Source organism: Lolium perenne, chromosome 5, assembly GCF_019359855.2.
Source record: "Lolium perenne isolate Kyuss_39 chromosome 5, Kyuss_2.0, whole genome shotgun sequence".
Taxonomy (NCBI): Eukaryota; Viridiplantae; Streptophyta; class Magnoliopsida; order Poales; family Poaceae; genus Lolium; species Lolium perenne.
Window position 1 is genome coordinate 112,952,723 of NC_067248.2, and position 17,153 is coordinate 112,969,875.

General features: G+C 42.2%; 2 protein-coding genes across 2 annotated transcripts; both read right to left on the reverse strand.

The window, feature by feature from the left end:
• Positions 1-1,084: 1,084 nt before the first annotated feature.
• Positions 1,085-9,023, reverse strand: LOC127299669 (SWI/SNF complex subunit SWI3C homolog). The gene is made up of 9 exons (XM_051329677.2): positions 8,890-9,023; positions 8,302-8,775; positions 7,625-8,193; positions 5,974-6,328; positions 5,786-5,859; positions 3,917-4,005; positions 2,687-2,739; positions 2,455-2,597; positions 1,085-1,787 (listed from the first exon to the last, which is right to left on the reverse strand). Exons 1-9 carry the CDS (start codon positions 8,915-8,917, stop codon positions 1,278-1,280), a joined length of 2,295 nt encoding a protein of 764 aa, XP_051185637.1. The 5' UTR covers positions 8,918-9,023; the 3' UTR covers positions 1,085-1,277.
• A 2,690-nt stretch (positions 9,024-11,713) lies between these two features.
• On the reverse strand, positions 11,714-16,318 carry LOC127299670 (replication factor C subunit 2). The gene is made up of 12 exons (XM_051329678.1): positions 16,146-16,318; positions 15,963-16,041; positions 15,763-15,842; positions 13,893-14,012; positions 13,730-13,799; positions 13,564-13,637; positions 13,362-13,482; positions 13,185-13,247; positions 13,045-13,104; positions 12,610-12,735; positions 12,432-12,515; positions 11,714-12,041 (listed from the first exon to the last, which is right to left on the reverse strand). The coding sequence occupies exons 1-12, from the start codon at positions 16,187-16,189 to the stop codon at positions 11,943-11,945; spliced, it is 1,020 nt and encodes a 339-aa protein (XP_051185638.1). The 5' UTR covers positions 16,190-16,318; the 3' UTR covers positions 11,714-11,942.
• Positions 16,319-17,153: the final 835 nt, after the last annotated feature.

The following is a 17,153-nucleotide window of genomic DNA, read 5'->3' on the forward strand; positions in this document are numbered from 1 at the left end:
CAGGGACCCGCTTCTGCTCACTGCTATCACCTCACCACCGGCCCAATGGAAACCGGAACCAGAAGATTATTACACTGACCGGTGGGTTTTATGGTCGACTTGCACCTGTCTTGTGTTGGTACAAGGGCATGAACATTGGTCTAGGCAGTCTATGTCATATATAGATAATACTCCCTCCGTCCATTAATAGATGTCTGGTGGTTCGTCTAAATTTAGATGTATCTATGCACTAAAGTGTGTCTAGATACATTTAAATTTAGACAAACTTTTGACATCAAAAGATGGACAGAGGTAGTAGTATAAACAATGTGTATAATAGTTATAAGCTGTCTATTTTTAGCCATAGCTCTAGGTGAGTACACGTTACAAACATCATTCATACAATAGCAAAATTGCAGTTTGTAAGCTGTTTGTAAGAATACTACTGTCTAGAACTTACAGCCTCGCTCTCTTTTTTCATTCTTTTTCCTCCACATCACCAAAATCACATATAATCACCACTTATAGATAACTCAGTCATCATCATTGTATATGCCCTAAACTGGGGCCAATGTGTCATTCACCTACGGCAGTGGTGTGATGTGAGATGCGCCCCTGACACGGTATGAACACAGGAACAAGTTTATGTCGATGTTGCTATTGTCCGAGTTACGGCGTACCTACATATGGCTACATTCCGAGGTGTGTCTGCGGTTGACATATGATCCAGGTGGAATATATAGCATGCTAAATCAACAAACAGAAGGACCATGGGGTCCTGAAATCGCTAACCTTAACCTAGCACTAGTTTCGTCCGGAACCTAACATTTTTATAGGAAAACAAATTGGGTGCAGCACCCCATGATGACATTATATCTCAGTGAATCCTGGTAGGATGAGCCGAATGTATAATCTAAACATGGGTTTGTTTAACTCAGATGCACACTCGCACCAAAACACGATGCATTGCAGTTACAGGCACGCCAAGGCTCCCAAATATAAACCACGGTCAACTTCCAGCGAAAGAATAAGTCATTTCACTTTCCAGTCACTTTGTAGCATCAGCTGGGAGCAGCAGTTACTTGCGTCAGGGTGGAACTCCCACTTCTCTATAACACAACCTTTTACCTATTAAATATGGAGCTTATCCGAGAGATTACGGAACAAAGAGAACTAAAATGGAAAACCTAACAACTAAATTCATCTACCTGTGATTGTGCAATTGAATTACAATAGTCGGTGGCCACAAATCGGAGCTACAAACACAGATAACCAGGACGCGAGACAAGAATCTCTCCTTAACCAAAACTAGAATTGTTCCCGGTGGGCGGTCTCAGCATTGGATGATGGCTTTGGGTGGCCGAATTGGGCGTGCCAGGATTGAACATGACGCTTGGTGCTGACGTTGAGCCTGGGTGGATAGCCGAGAGTGGCAGGCGAGGCCCAAATGAGAGCATATGCTGCTGTTGTTGCTGCTGCTGCTGACGCTGTTGCTGCTGCTGCTGCTGCAAGAAAGCAAGCTGGGCTGGATGTCCCTGCATGTTATTGGCGTAATACGCTTGCATGTTGGCCGGAGGCATTGCTCCTTGCATTGCTGGTGGTCGAGGGTTGGCTTGATTCATTGGATTTGAGGCCATGGTGCTGCTGCCTCCGGGCATTGGGCCTCCACTGGAACCAAACCGAGCTGACATCACCCGGGTACGCTGAGCATTAAGATTCTGCCTTCCCCTCTCAACCTGCTCACTTTCCTTCAAAAGCAGGGTCTCGACCTCTGCAAATTGCTTCAACTTCAACTCCAATCTCTTCAACTGTAAATCAGTATTACAGCAGACATAGTAAGAATAATGAAAGCAACATAAATACCACCTAGTACGTCTCAAGATCATAAAAATACCATTAGTATTAATTTCCAGGTGATCAACAGAAGAAGGCTGGGTAAGATTTCAGACAAATACCCCAATGATACTGGGCTGGAACTTCCTGGCTTTTAGTAAAATATGCTTTTCCTAATGCGAAATGATATCACCTAGTTGCAACAAATTCTAAAAATATTATGGCGGAACAACTTATTTTCTTTAACCACATTCAGGTCAGCAGAACTTGTCAAAACCTCATCTGCGGCAGAAACCAATGCTTCGGATGCAGTGTTCCTTTTGCTCATGTGCCTCTCTTTATGCCCAAAACATATTTGCTTTTCTCAGTGTTTTTATCCAAGTGGGACAACCATGTCAAGGGCGCTCATAATTTGAGGTTTAATCAAAATTCAAAAGAAGCAAACGATTTGTGCAGTGTTACAGCAACTTCAGTGTCAAATCAGATTTCAAGGCTTCCATCTTGACTCATAAGCCATAAGTAAATGTGCAGAACTGCCACAGCAAGAAATGCAACATATGCAGCAAAATAAAAAGGAAGCAAACTAGACCATAAGCACCCTCATACAGATTCAGCATGCTGAACTTTCATGTTCCTACAAACCTGGTGGTTTATGATGGTGGCCGCCAGTCTCTGAATTTCACGCTCCTCCTGATCTGCAAAAAGTTTGCACTTTGTTGCCGCTGCTGACAAGCCACACATTGCAGCATATTTGACGTTTTCAGGAGAGACAGATGATGAGGCATCTGTTTCAAAATAATATCACGTTTACAATAATTTTGTATAGCAAACATATACAGAAATGACATACTGATTTGAGGAATAAAGCAGTTACCATAGTTTGGACGAGCAGCTTGACCCATAGCATCATTGCCTTCTGGACACATCCTGGCAGTAAAAAATCATGGTAAGAGATACTCAAGAAAGGTAAGACAAAAAGACTAAAATAAACCAAGCACTGCTGGCGGTTTGCAAGACAAGCTCGATGTACTGACTTGGCTAAGCAAGTTGAGCAGCTCTTACTAGGTATCTACTCAGAACCCCAAGTCGCTTGGCTTGGGATAAGTCAGTATCCTGTGTCCAGATAGTGCGGGATGCCAAAAGGAAGTGCCAACCAAGGAAAGAAGGGTGCACGAAGAGCAGAAAACCTAGCCACTCCAAATATGATTGTATGTGTAATGCCAACTAAAAATAGTTCTAGACATGCACTACTGACTCGCTTTCTACCTACCTAAATCTCCAGCTGGAGTCAACTCGTCGAATTGAAAATAATCAAACAGTTTGACAAAATTGAGACTTGCATCTCCTGTTATAAAACCACATCGCAAATTTGATTTAACAAATGTTCATTAATCACATCACTGGGCATCCGTAATGCATTGCATCATTTTTCTTTAATCCAAGATAGATTCCAATACATATTGCTAATAAGCCACCTCATTTACAGCCCACTGGGTCAAACTCATTTTAAATATTCTTATATACCAAAGAGATGTTTTGGTTAGAAAAGTCTGTAAGGGCTTTTTGATCCAAAGGATTCCTGAAGGAATTTTGTAGGACTCTTACCCATAGGAATTTTTTCCTATAGAAGCCATTTGATTAAAAACAAAATTGAAACCTCCAAAATTCCTATGGATTGCTTTCCTATACTACAATCCCATAGGATTTCTGGCAAGAGGTTAGACCTCTTGAAAAAATGCCTATATTTGTATGAGAAGTATGACATGTACTCAATCTATGTAGAAAATTCCTGCCTTTTTCCTGTGGTGCAACCAAATGACTTCTACAACTAGTTCATGCATCTTTTATTCCTATAGGATTTCACATGTCATGACATACTATTCCTGTGTTTTTCCTATTCCTATGATTTTGAAATCCTTTGAATCAAACAGGCCCTACAGTGTGTTTGAGAAAACGATCTCTATGCAAGACACCCTCAGGGCTCAGCAGACTATAAAAGTATATCAGTACTTTCATCAGTATTGTTAGTAAAGTAATCAGCAGCCAAAAAAATGGCAGGAAAAGCGCAAGTGATTGATACTTATATGGTACATAAGTGGCTCACCTGGAATCATCTCTCGTTAAAACAGATAAAGCAGCATTTGCACAGGATGCTGCTATTCTTGGTCCTACTGCAGAGGCCAAGAATGCAACCTGCAAAACATTTCTGAACAGTTAGACCAACAATATAATAGATCTACAGCAGCCTGAACAGATGTACATCAAGAACAGGAAACTGTATAACATTAACTAGCTAGAAGAACCAGTGTGATCCAACTTGTGAGGGGGTTCTCAGCAAAATTGCCAACCTATCTGCTCCTCGCTCTTCAGGTGCATCTAAATATGATGCTTTCAAATTTCATTCAACTGCTCGTGCTCAGAGTTATGTCAGAACTAAAATATGATGCGCACTCAATATTCAGCATGAAATGTACATAGATTTCCACCTACCATCAGGGTTGCATATTCCCTATATGTACCTCCAGTGCCCCCAATCAGGTTTTTTAGTTTGAGCATTCAATCAATGACAATAAGCTATTTATACTCACAGCAATGACAACATGTTTTGCAGCTTTCTACACATATTTTTGTGCTGTTCAATCAACCTGTAAGTGGGCATGTCCATGGGAACCCGCTATGTGCTCACTTATGTTCGCTTGATTTAAGCAGGATAGGCGCTTGTGCATGTTTAATTATCACAAATTAGGCGGCGGCCGCTAACCCCACCACATGCACGTTTAAATTAGTCAGATGAAAATAGTAGAGACAAAATACTACTGCCTTACGGGTGGTCACGCGCTGCACGCTGCTTCTAGCTCGTGCTCCCGCGACGTGACAGGGAAAAAAGGCAACCATCGCTATAGATCGCGGTCCCACCACGTTCTATTCGCTCACCTTATCTTCTTCTCACTCGATTTCAGCTCTTCACCGAAATTTTTCTTCGATCTCAGTCGATTTCAGCTCTCCACGTTCTCTTCGCTTCAGTCGATTTCAGCCGCCACGCCCTCCCCTAGCGCCACCAGCCGCCACCCTCCCCTAACACTGCCACGCTGCCGCCTAGAGCAAGCAGTCGCCGCAACTGCATCTTGCTGTTCCTTGGAAGACCTGGAGTAGGGATACCTTCTGCCGGCTGTTCTTGGAAGGCATCGGTCACCTGCGGACCTCGCCACCGTCCAGATGCTCCCCTTGGTCCTCGTTGCTGACTTTCTGCGCCCCACGGGAAGTGTCAGACTGCAGCTCCGGACAGACCTCTGCTCCCATGGATCTCGCTGCCTGGAGATTGCTAGCAGAGACGATGAGCAGAGGGATAGAAGGGCTGCGGTGTGGATTTAGGGGATTCCTCCAGCCAAGGAGCCCGCCGCAAGCGCCATGGAGGCAGCTGTGGATGCAGCACGGTGGCGGCGGGCGGCGGTAGCGGGAGTCTCGTGATTGACCCGTCGACAGTTTATTTTATGCCGTGGGTGTTCACTTAAGGGACTTAATACGATTGGGCTGGGGGCGCCGTGGACATCCCGTGTCCAATTACTGTTCAACAGCTTTTGATGTTTGAGGAGGCAAATAAAATAAACTGCAATAAGCTATCCACCCACGCAATGAGTAAAGTTCAATAGTGCCTTAGTACAGCATAGACATCCAGATTAGCAGTGCCACCACATGGTCAGCAACTACTAATAGTCACAACTCAATTTCCAAAGTTTGGGAAATGATTCATCTTAAACCCAGGGTGGGCTTTGATTCAGAAGCAACTCAGTTAGAAAATTTTGGAATTTACAGTATGCATGCATGTACATCACTGAAATTTGACAATGTAAAAAGAGCTGAAAATAACTATAGTGTGACTAATCAAAGGCAATAAGACTTTTGACACCTAAAACAGAAATATGCAGTTCAATAAATTTACAGATAGCAACACAAAAGGTGTGCAATCACTCACCAGAGACATTACTGGATTAGCGGAATTAACGAATGGAAGCTGCTGTCCAGGTTGGCTACTTTGGGGAAAGCTTCCTAAGGCAAATAATTGTCACAGTTACGAAATGAAAGCAGATAAACTTTGGCCACCGTCAAAAGTTAAATGTAACCAAATGATAAGTTTGTCTGCAGAGCAAATAGTGAGGGCACCTGAAATGCTGCCGTTGGAATTTGAATGCGAAAATCCATTGCTTTGTACTCTAGATGAAACAGATGCTTCTGGCACTTCCATGCTCTCTAACAAGCCATCTTCCACTGGAAGACGAATAAAATGGTGAATACATTGCGCCTTTGACTTTGTTCCGACATGGTCTGCAATACCATTCCAGTTATCATTGTACTTCTCTACGCCCTCTAGCAACAGTAGAGTTTCATCATCAGTCCAGCTGTCCCCGTCATTGTCTAATCCATCTTTCGTTCCATCCACTCTCTGAAAATCTAAGCTTGAGTGGCCAGGAACAAATCTTGCATCATGGAAACAATCCGAGCAAAGCGCAATGTCTGCCTGCTCAATAAGTAAAATTAGTCACCTCGCACCTTTACAAGCTTCTCTCGAAAAGAGTTTACAATAGTAGAGTAAAAAATTTACTATGGACATATACCTGGAAAAGAAAATCATACTGCAATACAATATCTCATCAAAAAACGGTGCATACTGGAACTTAACATATCTACCCGGAAATAATCATGACGACTACACCAGCCATGGGCAAGTTGCGATTTTTGAATAATTTGAAGTACATTTTCATACTTTTAGTAGTGTTGCACATCTTTCCAGCTGATTTTGTTTTGCCACTGTGTTTGCACCTCACAAATTGTTTGTACTTTATGCAAGTTACGAACAGCTGTATGATAGCTACCCCGAGAGTAGATTATGCATTTAGATTGAAGCCAATAATATAATGGCTCATTGTAACAATTTCAACTCAAAGCTAGCATTTAAGATGAGCTGGAGGATGAGATCCGGTCCGAGAAGCCTACTATTTTAAGACAATTTATCTGTTGGAAGATCTAAGAAAATGTGCACATAAACATGACAGCACAAAATAAGAAGGCTATTTCAAAAACATGCGCTTCTGATCAACTTTTGGTGTAAAAGATTTTATTAGGGCTATTCGAAGTTGGCAACTTTCCAACAGTGCCACACCATGTGATAGCATAAACATTGCAATGAATAGCATATTATAATATTTTCAATACCTACTGTGTGCTAAGACTTTGAATTACTGCAATATTATTTAATGCATTTACACGAATTACATATGTGCATTTACACGAATTTCAGGAACAGAAATGTTAGGTGCCCAACTCTCCTCCTAGGGTAAATCATATTGAGAACAGAATGTGATTTATACTGGACTAACATGATAATTGTCATATTACAAAGCAAAAACACTGATAACTTGCAGCGCCATGATAACTCAAATATACATCTCTTATAACCAAAGCATCCCATAAATTTTATGAGCTTTTGGTACTTAAAATTGCAAATGAGAGTAGTAGTTGAAATGTAACCCTCAAGCATAACATATGGAGCACTAATCAGTTCCTTTTCGCATGGTCGCTGTGGTAAATCAATGCTAAACTTCAAAATGCAAGATAACTTCAAAATGCAAGATACTCGACAATACGGAATCATTCTACAGAATAAATTAATTTAAAGGGTAAATGTTAAGAGAACAATTACATAATAAACAGTTCTGATGGTGCGGAGAAAGATTTTCTCTAAAAACGTGGATAAAGAGTGTCCCATAACCGAGAATGAAAAATCTCCATAGAGTTACAGTTATATAATGCGTACCTCCTTTTGTGACTCATAGTGTAAGCTGGGCAAAGGTTGTAAGCAATAACTACAAAAACTCTCAGACAGCCGCTCCCAAATCTTTTCATCCAAGTCTGCAAGATGAGTAGTATCACCATTTGGCACCTCCAGAGCAGAGGAAGTCGACGCCACCGAAGCGATATCCTCCGCCCGGACGCTGCACTTTGGGCGATCAAACAAAACCAAGCCATCAATGGATTTCAACGGCGCGGATTGCAGCTGCAGCTCCCCCGTCTGCTCCTCCCTGACTAACGACGTTGCCAATCTCAAGCCCCGGTGCACCGACCCAGCGGCGAGGTAGTTAATGATCCCCCACGTGTCCAGGAACCTGACGATCCTACTCAGGTCGTACAGCTCAGTCGTGTTGGTGACGAGCCCCTGGCACTCGGCGAACGCGAGCCTCCTCGCGGGCCGCTCCAGGTACTTGACAATCACCTTGTTCCTGAGCATGATGTACTTCTCGGGCGTGTTCCCCGGGGACTTCCCCGAGAAGAAGTGCGGCACCACCTGCCTCTCCAGCCTGTGCACCGTCGCCGGCGAGAACCAGTCTGCACATCGCGAATGAATCAGCCCGTCAGCCAGCGTACCGTTGTAGTAATGGTTTGGGTTAGTAGGAGGCGGGCGGGCAGACGTCCTTGGAGTGGAGAGGAACGAACCTGCGTGTCGGGGCACGAGGAGCAGCTTGCCGTAGAACTGCTTGGGCACGCCCTGGCCTTCCATGAGCGGAGGCACGGCGCAGACGTAGGAGGCCGGCCTGTCGGGGTCGTTGGAGAGGGACGGGTGGTCCGGGAGCATGGCCGCGAGCACCTGCAGCTGGCCGTGCGAGATGTTCTCGAGCGCGGGGGCGGCGGTGGTGGCGTCGCCGGCGGACACGGCGCGGTCGGCGGCCACGGCCGCGAGCACGGACGGGTGGACCCGGGTGATGGTGCGGCGGGCGGCCGCGGGGAAGGCGGAAATGGGGTCGGATGAGGAGAGCACCTCCGCGTCGTCGTCATCTAGGGTTTCGGCCCCGTTGGCGGAGGCGTGGGGCGCGTCGTCGTCCGGCGCGGAGTCGGAGTCGTCGGAGTGGTCGGGCTTGGATGGGGAGGCGTCCTGGGAGCGCTTCCGCTTGCGCCACTTGAGCTTCGCATCTGGGATGGGGATGGGATGGGATTAGGGTTTTGGGGAGCGGCGGCGGGAGGAGGGGGCGTGAGCGCTTGCGGGAATTGCGAGGCGCGAAGGGGAGGGTTGGGAGGGAGGCGTACCTGAGGAGGAGGAGGCCTTGCGAGGCATCGTCGCCGGCGCCGGCGGGGGCGGAGGCGGAAGCGGTGGTGGGAGCTTGGACTGTGTGCCCGCGACTGACGGGGGCCACGGCGGGACGGGGCGGGCAGGCACGTGCGACCGAGCGACTGCCCCAGAGGAGTGTGAAGGGGGATTTCAGCTCTTCCGGTTCGAATTTCTGAACGACTCCACGTCCCAACATCTTCAAAAACGAAAAACACAGAATATCTTATAGGACATTTTGAAAATTGAAAAATAATTGCTTATTAAAAATGATTAATGATGGTCGGCTCCTACAGTGGGTGGTATTATAGAATAGTAGTATCATAATCTTCTAAATTTATTGTTTTGTAGAATCTCAATACAAATATGTGTACGACATCTATTTAGCATTAAATTCTCTCGTAACGTGCGCTATGATACACTATCCATAGTGCAAACTATCATACAGTTGTAGCATCTATATGATACCAGTCTATAATACTACACCTATAGTTGTTATTATCATCTAGTAGTATCATAATCTCATGATATTTAATTATTTGTAAAATCTCAATGTAATTGTGTGTATAGGATGTATTTGACATTAAATTGTCTAGTTTCACGTGCTATGATACAGTATCATATTATGATACCACTAGCATATCTCTCCTTATTAATTATAGCGCACATTAGATTTTTGCCAAGTGGCCATGCATGATACTCCTCATGATACTATCACTATGGCTAGCCTAAGATAAAAAAAAGCACTATGGCTAGCCTAAAAATATCATATGTATGATACTACATATTACTATGTCCACAATGCATGGTATCATGTACTAGTATCATAATCTTTTTATCTTAATTGATTTATAGAATCTCAACGCAAATCTATGTACAAGATGTATTTGATATTAAATTTTTTAGTACTACGTGCTATGATACGGTATCTACTCCCTCCGTCCTCAAATAAGTAAACATCTAGTCTCAAACTTTGTCCATGAAAGAGTGTACTTCTATGTTCCCAATGCACTTTAAATTAGAAGTTGTTTCTCTCTCATCGCACGGAAATCAAACCCAATAATATTCAACACATGTTATCTTAATTTTGTACATGCACTTAGCCTATTGGAGATGAAATAATTAAAGAGGAGACACATGTTGGTTGCATCTTCCCAACGCAACTTTTCTCTCTTTTTACTAATTACCTTGAAAATCCCGCACATCCACTTATTTATGGACGGAGGGAGTACCTATGATACTACAATCATATCTTTCATCTTTAATTGCACTGCCATATCAGCTTTTTGCATGCACGAGATGCATGATACTACATATGATACTCTCATTGTGGGTACTCCCTCTCTCACAGTTTATAAGGCACGCGCGTACCCCTAGGTCGCAAATTTGATCAAGTTAGCATTAGTTATATGTTATAAAAATTATATCATTAGAAAGTTTAGATGTTCTATTTTCTAATGATATAATTTTTATATTATATAATTTAAATTATATAGGTTAAATTGGTGACCTAGGGGTATGCGCACGCCTAATAAACTGTGAAGGAGGGAGTAGTCTAATCTTATCTCTCCTCTTTAGTTAGATGTCATATTAATATTTTTGCGGGCCTAAGATGTATAGCACTATGACCAGCCTAAAACAAGTGGCAGGCCCACAAAAAACTATCGTATGGGCACACCTTCCAATTTTTATTTTTGCATTGCTCGCCCACCTGTGATAAAAATTTGCCCAATTTTTTATTGTTGCGACCTTGCTCGATATGTTGAGGCATTCCAATATGATAATACATAAAAATTTGTTGTATACAGCTAATATACATTCGGTTCCTGATAATAGTGATTACGGTCCACACATACACATCTTCATGTGAGACAGACCGTCGCCTCATTCCGGGTAGCCAAAGTAAGTTGTGTGTGTGACTTCACCACTCTCTTCGAATAATTTTGTAGATGTTTCTATGAAGATGAATGGTCTCGCTGTTTATCAAATTAAATGGAGAAATGGCCGATCAAAATACAATGTATTTTGTATGTCAATTTAACAAAGAATGACCGAAAAACAATGTAAAAAGAGTGAATGTCTTGCGGAGTTCAAATGCAGCCTACCATATTGCAGCTTACTATAAACGACCCATGTTGTTCCCCACTATGCAAGAATAGTTTGTCTTGGTTTTTTTTTAAGATAATTTGAACACTGAACGGAATAATTTTCTTTGCTAACTATCAAGCAGCATGGTTCTCTCATATTTAAGTGATTCCTGCCTATGTAACAATCTAATAAAGGGAAAGATGGGATGTAACGAAGAAATGACTGTGGTAAGGTGCAATTTGAGAAGGCATGAGCTTAAGGTACAATTGGCATATAGTGATACCACTTCCATTGTTGGTATAGAGAAGTGGATATACTTTTTCTTCATATCCAAGATATAGCAATTTTACCCGTTACATCAAAGGTCATCTCTTCATTGCACGTCCACCTAATTGTTTTAATCATATATTTTTATACTGCCACGTGCACAGATTGCAAGAGGTGACACTAGACATGACCAATTGTATAACATATTTCTTTCTAGAGGACGCATGAAGTATATATGAAACTATCTTCTCTGTGCATGCCCTAGTGAACCATGCTGTTGTGCGCTCACCGGCTGATTAAAATTGAAAGGTAGAAGCGCATCTGCACATGTTTGTAACTTTTCATGATATTCAGATGAGACTGAAACCGTTGAGGTGGTGATAAGGCGCCACTATTGCTCTTAGGTTGTAATAATCATGTTACACATCATATGATGCAAGAGAAAGCAAGTATGATGAACGCGATGACAAGCCGAAGCTGTGACATATTCAGGCACAATTCAGTTGGTCAAGGATAGGTGAGTTCATCACATTTAAAGCGTAACCTAGCCTAAAAATAACACAAGAGTACGATGAGAGTGAGGCTAGCTTCTTCTGCATCTTAAACTGGAAAGGAGACAGCAAGATATAGTTTGCAGACAACCGGCATCAATATCCCTGTTCATCTCCACGATCTTCTCTTAGAAGACCAGACCTTGGGGGATGTTAAGAAGAGCACGTATTGTCTCGCTAGCCATATCTAGAAGCTGTAAATACTCGTCTGCTCCATCGACCAAGCACTGCAAGTTCCAAATATATAAGGATAATGAGAATGGAACAGAAGGGCCAACTCTTTGGAGATCATTATCTTAAGTGTATCATCACGTCAAAGCATATAGAAAAGCTGGAACTCTTTCAACTGTAAACCAAAAGTTTTATTCTAACTTTGATTGATATTGCTGAAATACTCATGTCGACCTTCCAAGAAACAAGGAAGCATAAGATTACTTATCCTCCATCATAATACTCTGTCATCAAATTTTCCTATGCTTTAATCTTTTTCTGATGTTCTAGGTTTCTCTATACAAACATGCAACTCACGAGAACAAAGGTTAAAAAAAAGGGTTGTTGTCATACTAGAATTTCGGTTGGCTATCTAGTGAAACATAGCACATAAACATTAGACAAACCTTATCAGCTTCCCCAAGCTTTTTACATATTCTTGCCTTGTGCTCATCTGGAATATCATCCGCATTGACAATCACATCTAGAAACTGAATGTGAGCACATCAGTTAGCGGTACTTATAAGATGAAAACAACAGGTAATTACATTATGGCATCTATGCAAAACGAAAAACATAGCTGACCTGTGAGAGCAGCTGGGAAACTGGATATCCATCTGCAATAATGTTGCTAACTTCCTTGTTTGCCACATCAAATTCACCAGATTTGCATGCTGCAAGCAATGACTTGACAATATCTTCAGGGATAGCCTGATAAAGGAAGGCCAACTTCATGAACAAAATAGTTTGAACTACCAAGAGAAGACAAAGAAAAAACAGTTTCATGTTCAAACAACTAACTTTTTTTACAGTACAAGTTATCACGACATGAGTGTGCAACTAAATAATTTGATTACACATGTACAGAACCTTACCAAAACCTGGTCCAAATTCCACTTTAAGTTCAAGAGAACAACTTTATCAAGCATGCAGGTTTTGGTATAACACTATGTTACAGGAAGTACAAGATTGGTAACATGACATGTAAGTTAGCCATTTGCAAGAAAGTGAGAGAAATACCCCTGAAACACTAATCAAGTCGTTGGAAGAAATAGAAGATCCGAATAAGCGAGCTGCACTCTGCAACAAGAAAAAGTAAAACGAAATGAACACACTTAAACCATAGTATAACACAAAGGGTACTAAGGAAACCATCAGACCTGAAGGTAAGTTATAGCACGACGAAGATCTCCTTGAGAGATGGCACTTAATGTGGACAATGCCTAATATGGAAAATACAGAAGCAACTCAATAAGTCAATATAAGCAAACAACTGATTAGATGTTTGCAGCAACACTTGAGCTGGGAATATTTTGAAGTGAAAACTGTAAGGTCACCTGAGCATCCAGAGTGAGCCCTTCTTCATTGCATATATGCAAGATGCGGTTGGTCATCACATCTTCTGATAGAGGCTTGAACCTAAACTTTGCACATCTTGATGCCAGTGGCTCTATTATCCTGCATTGCAGAATGATCGTGTGTTCATGAATTCAATAAATAATACTACAGGAAAAAGTACATGAACAGATTCCTGATTACCTGCTGATATAATTGCATATGAAAAAGAATCTTGTCACTTTGGAATAAGTCTCCATGGTACGCCTCAACGCATTCTGTGGAAAAGTTCATGGTATCACCAACTCACACATACCGTGTTAAGAACTGGAACAATAACAATATATGAGTGCTACATACTGTATTGTACCTGGGCATCTTCTGTCATTGAATCTGCTTCATCTAGTATAATAATCTTGTATGGTGGGCAGGGATAACCACTGAAGGCCATATCAAATCAGAAATAGACAAAATTAGTCAAGAATGTAACTATCAGATGAAAACCGAAAAAATTCTAATTGCATTCAGCTTACGCTTTCCGTGCAGAACCAACAGCCACAGCAGCAAAATCTTTTATCTTCGTCCTCACCACATTAATTCCCCGTTCATCACTAGCATTAAGTTCCAAAACTCTTGACTTGTAGAGCTCTGGACTGAATTATCCAAAGGGGGCCAGAAAACTAAAGTGAGTCTCCAATCATGCTGGCAGTAATATCATAGTGTGTGAGAAACAAAAGTACAAAACGTCTTCAAAGTGTGTGAGAAACAAAAGTACAAAACGTCTTCAAATGTGATTTCCTTGTTTTGTATGTTGGACAAAATGTAACTCTGATACTATTTGTACTACTTTGAACATATACTACTTCACATTTTTATTGTGTATTCTATCACATAAATATTTTGTTATTCTAGCTATGGATATTAAAGTATTACTTCACAACGAAAGGATAGAATCTGCTAAATCGTAAATACACTCTGATGTAGGTCCAAGTAATTGAATAGCAATTACCCAAAGGCTTTTTTTAAATAATGAGAGATGCTGGAACCAATTAGTTATCCCATCACAAGAAGACCCTGAGGGGAAGCATCTATAGAGCTTAATCTACTGAAGTTCTGATTTCTTAACTTAGTTAGAATTGAATGTACGTCATTCGACTCACTAACCCAATGTTGAAGCAGGAACACACTGTATTTTCTGATGAGAATAGTCATGCCTACGGCACAACCATATGCTCACTGATACAATAATAAAGCATATGTATTATATTCGTTATATGGCCCAGTCAATGGCATTTCACAGAATCAATCAACCATACCCTCGAAACATGGATTTCGAGTCAAAAGACTAGTCGACGACTAGTCTACAAGTCGCATTTGCAAGGTCGACTCGGCCAGTCGACTCGACTCATTTGATGAGTCGATCGAGTCGATCGACTAGTCTTGACTAGTCACGACTAGTCCAGGTTTGTGAGTCGGTCGACTTAAAAAATGACCCCACATGTTATAATTTTTCCATTCTTTCCTCCCATTCCCATTTTCCCCCGTGTTCCCCGGTGAAACCAAGATCGAGAGACAGTTTCCCCCGCTCAACCCCAAAAGCCAAAACACATCTTGGTGTTCTCTCCCTTGGCCGCTGCCTCTGCAAGAACCTGCCGGCCATTGGAAGGAATTGCCCAGGTTTTCCCCCACTCCCCTGTCCCCAACCTGTAGGCTGCTGGTTCATGGACAAGAGGAAGGCCTTGGCCATTGGAAGGAATTGCCCAGGTTTTCCCCCATTCCTCTATCCCTAGCCTTATATTCTATCCTACATTAAACACATTAGTAATTTAGTGTTAATCATGAGTCTTGCTGAGTCGAGACTAGTCTTGACTAGTCTCTGAGTCACTGCCCCAGAACGACCCATCGACTCGTCAACTCGAAATCCATGCCTCGAAATAATTGTTTCCAGGCCTTATGTTTAAAAAAAATAATTGTTTCCACTTTCAAACATGCTCTCAATTCTTAAGATTGCACAAACTAGGCATGCCGATATCTACCGAATAAACAAAAAATCTAATACTGTTAATGTCCATTCTTATCAAAATCTCCAACTTTCCACATTGAAATGCATTCCCGTGATCCCATTACTACAAACTGTCCATGCACAACATTCAACAAAGTTAACATGCCATTGTGACGACATGGATCAACAAACTCTACACACAAGTAGATCCGGTCAAAGCTCGACATCCACTGACTTGACCATTGCACAATGCACCACATGCATCTAATGCTCCCATTTCGTTGACTTGGTACACCTTGCTAGCATTTGACAAGTATGGCACCTTACAAACTTATTGAATACTACTAATACTGACCGAAGCAAACACGAGAACAAAGAAACAACGGCCAGCAAGAAAGTACCCGTAGAGCTGGAAGGCGATGGCGAGCGCAGTGGTGGTCTTCCCGGTGCCAGGCGGGCCGTAGAACAGCATGTGCGGTAGCTGCAAGGGGCCAGACCCAAATAAGAGATCTCCAAAGGGGCTCCATGAACAGATCAGAAAAAAGAACATCACGAATCAAATGGAGAGCTAGGGTTAGAGAGCGCCCGCGCGCGAACGTACGTCGGCGGTCTGGAGGGTGTTGGTGAGCACCCGGACCACCTCCTCCTGGTGCGCGACGTCCTTCACTTGCCTCGGCCGGCTGCGGCGCCAGGAACACGCAAGATTAGAGCAGACCACGAGGGCTTATTCGCAAACTGCGCGGGGAATGGGGGAAAGAAAAGGGGGAGGGGCGGCGGCGCTTACTATTTCTCCACCCATGGCTGCGACGACGGCACGAGCGGCGCCATCTCCTCTTCAGATGCCGCCGGGCGTGGGGGAGACGGTGGCGCGGGCGACTGGAGGGCGGCGGCTCTGTTTTCGCGCGCTCTGTTGTTTTGGGCGGAGGTTTGGGGCGCGGCTTTGGCTCCCCTTCCTCTCAATCCAGGGTTTTTTTTGTACTCTCTCCGGCTTTTAGTTCCCTTTATAATAAAAAATGTTTGACTAAAAAAATAAGAATTATATATAAACATTCATAATACCATAAACATATAATGTAAATACATATTTTATGACCATTCTAATACTCTAATACATATTAATTGACTCCACTTTATCTAGATATACATATCTAGATAAAGTGGAGTCAATTAATTTAGATCAGATGAAGTACTATAGATTTTATATTGTAGATGATGAATTTTCTAAAACTTTATAAAATTTAACTTTGACTGAACCATAATGTGAAGTGAGTACAAACAAAGTAGTACTAAATAGGGTTAAAGGCAATGATTTTCCATGTAACGGTATAACATGCCGTTCGTTCGATACATATTATTTCTAAAAAACAAAATCGTTTGGATATATCAAAAAATGAAATCTGGCAATGATTTTTTCTTACATACAAAAAATGAATAAGAATTTGAACTTCAAAATTCATATGTTCACAGAACATCATTTTTTGTAACATGTCATATTTTCAAGGTTTTTTAAAATTTCCAAGCGCGTTTTTCATACAATTTTTTAGTGTAACTTGTTACCACCGGATACTTTCTCCATGTGAACTCCTCAACAAACGTGACTTTGTAATGGTTGAGGTAACTAGGCCATGTTTTTTGGTTCGGCGGTACACTCTCTTTCCCGCCACTTGCACTCCATTGCTCCCCCTTCTCTTCTATTTCATTGGCTTGTTCGGTCGAAACATGAGGGGAGAAAGGCTCGCCCATCTCTATCTTTATTGTTGCTCCATATAGGATGTCTACATTTATTGTGGCC

Bases quoted from the DNA above. Each gene is read 5' to 3' on its own strand.
- LOC127299669 (XM_051329677.2), bottom strand. From the start codon at position 8,917: ATGCCTCGCAAGGCCTCCTCCTCCTCAG. The intron at 6,329-7,624 runs GTACGCATTATA...CTTATTGAGCAG, and splicing joins ACTATGAGTCACAAAAGGAG to GCAGACATTGCGCTTTGCTC. The intron at 4,006-5,785 runs GTGAGTGATTGC...AATGTTTTGCAG, and splicing joins CTAATCCAGTAATGTCTCTG to GTTGCATTCTTGGCCTCTGC.
- LOC127299670 (XM_051329678.1), bottom strand. From the start codon at position 16,189: ATGGCGCCGCTCGTGCCGTCGTCGCAGCCATGGGTGGAGAAATA. The intron at 13,248-13,361 runs GTGACCTTACAG...TTTCCATATTAG, and splicing joins GGCTCACTCTGGATGCTCAG to GCATTGTCCACATTAAGTGC. The intron at 12,516-12,609 runs GTCAGCTATGTT...GCTCACATTCAG, and splicing joins TTTCCCAGCTGCTCTCACAG to TTTCTAGATGTGATTGTCAA.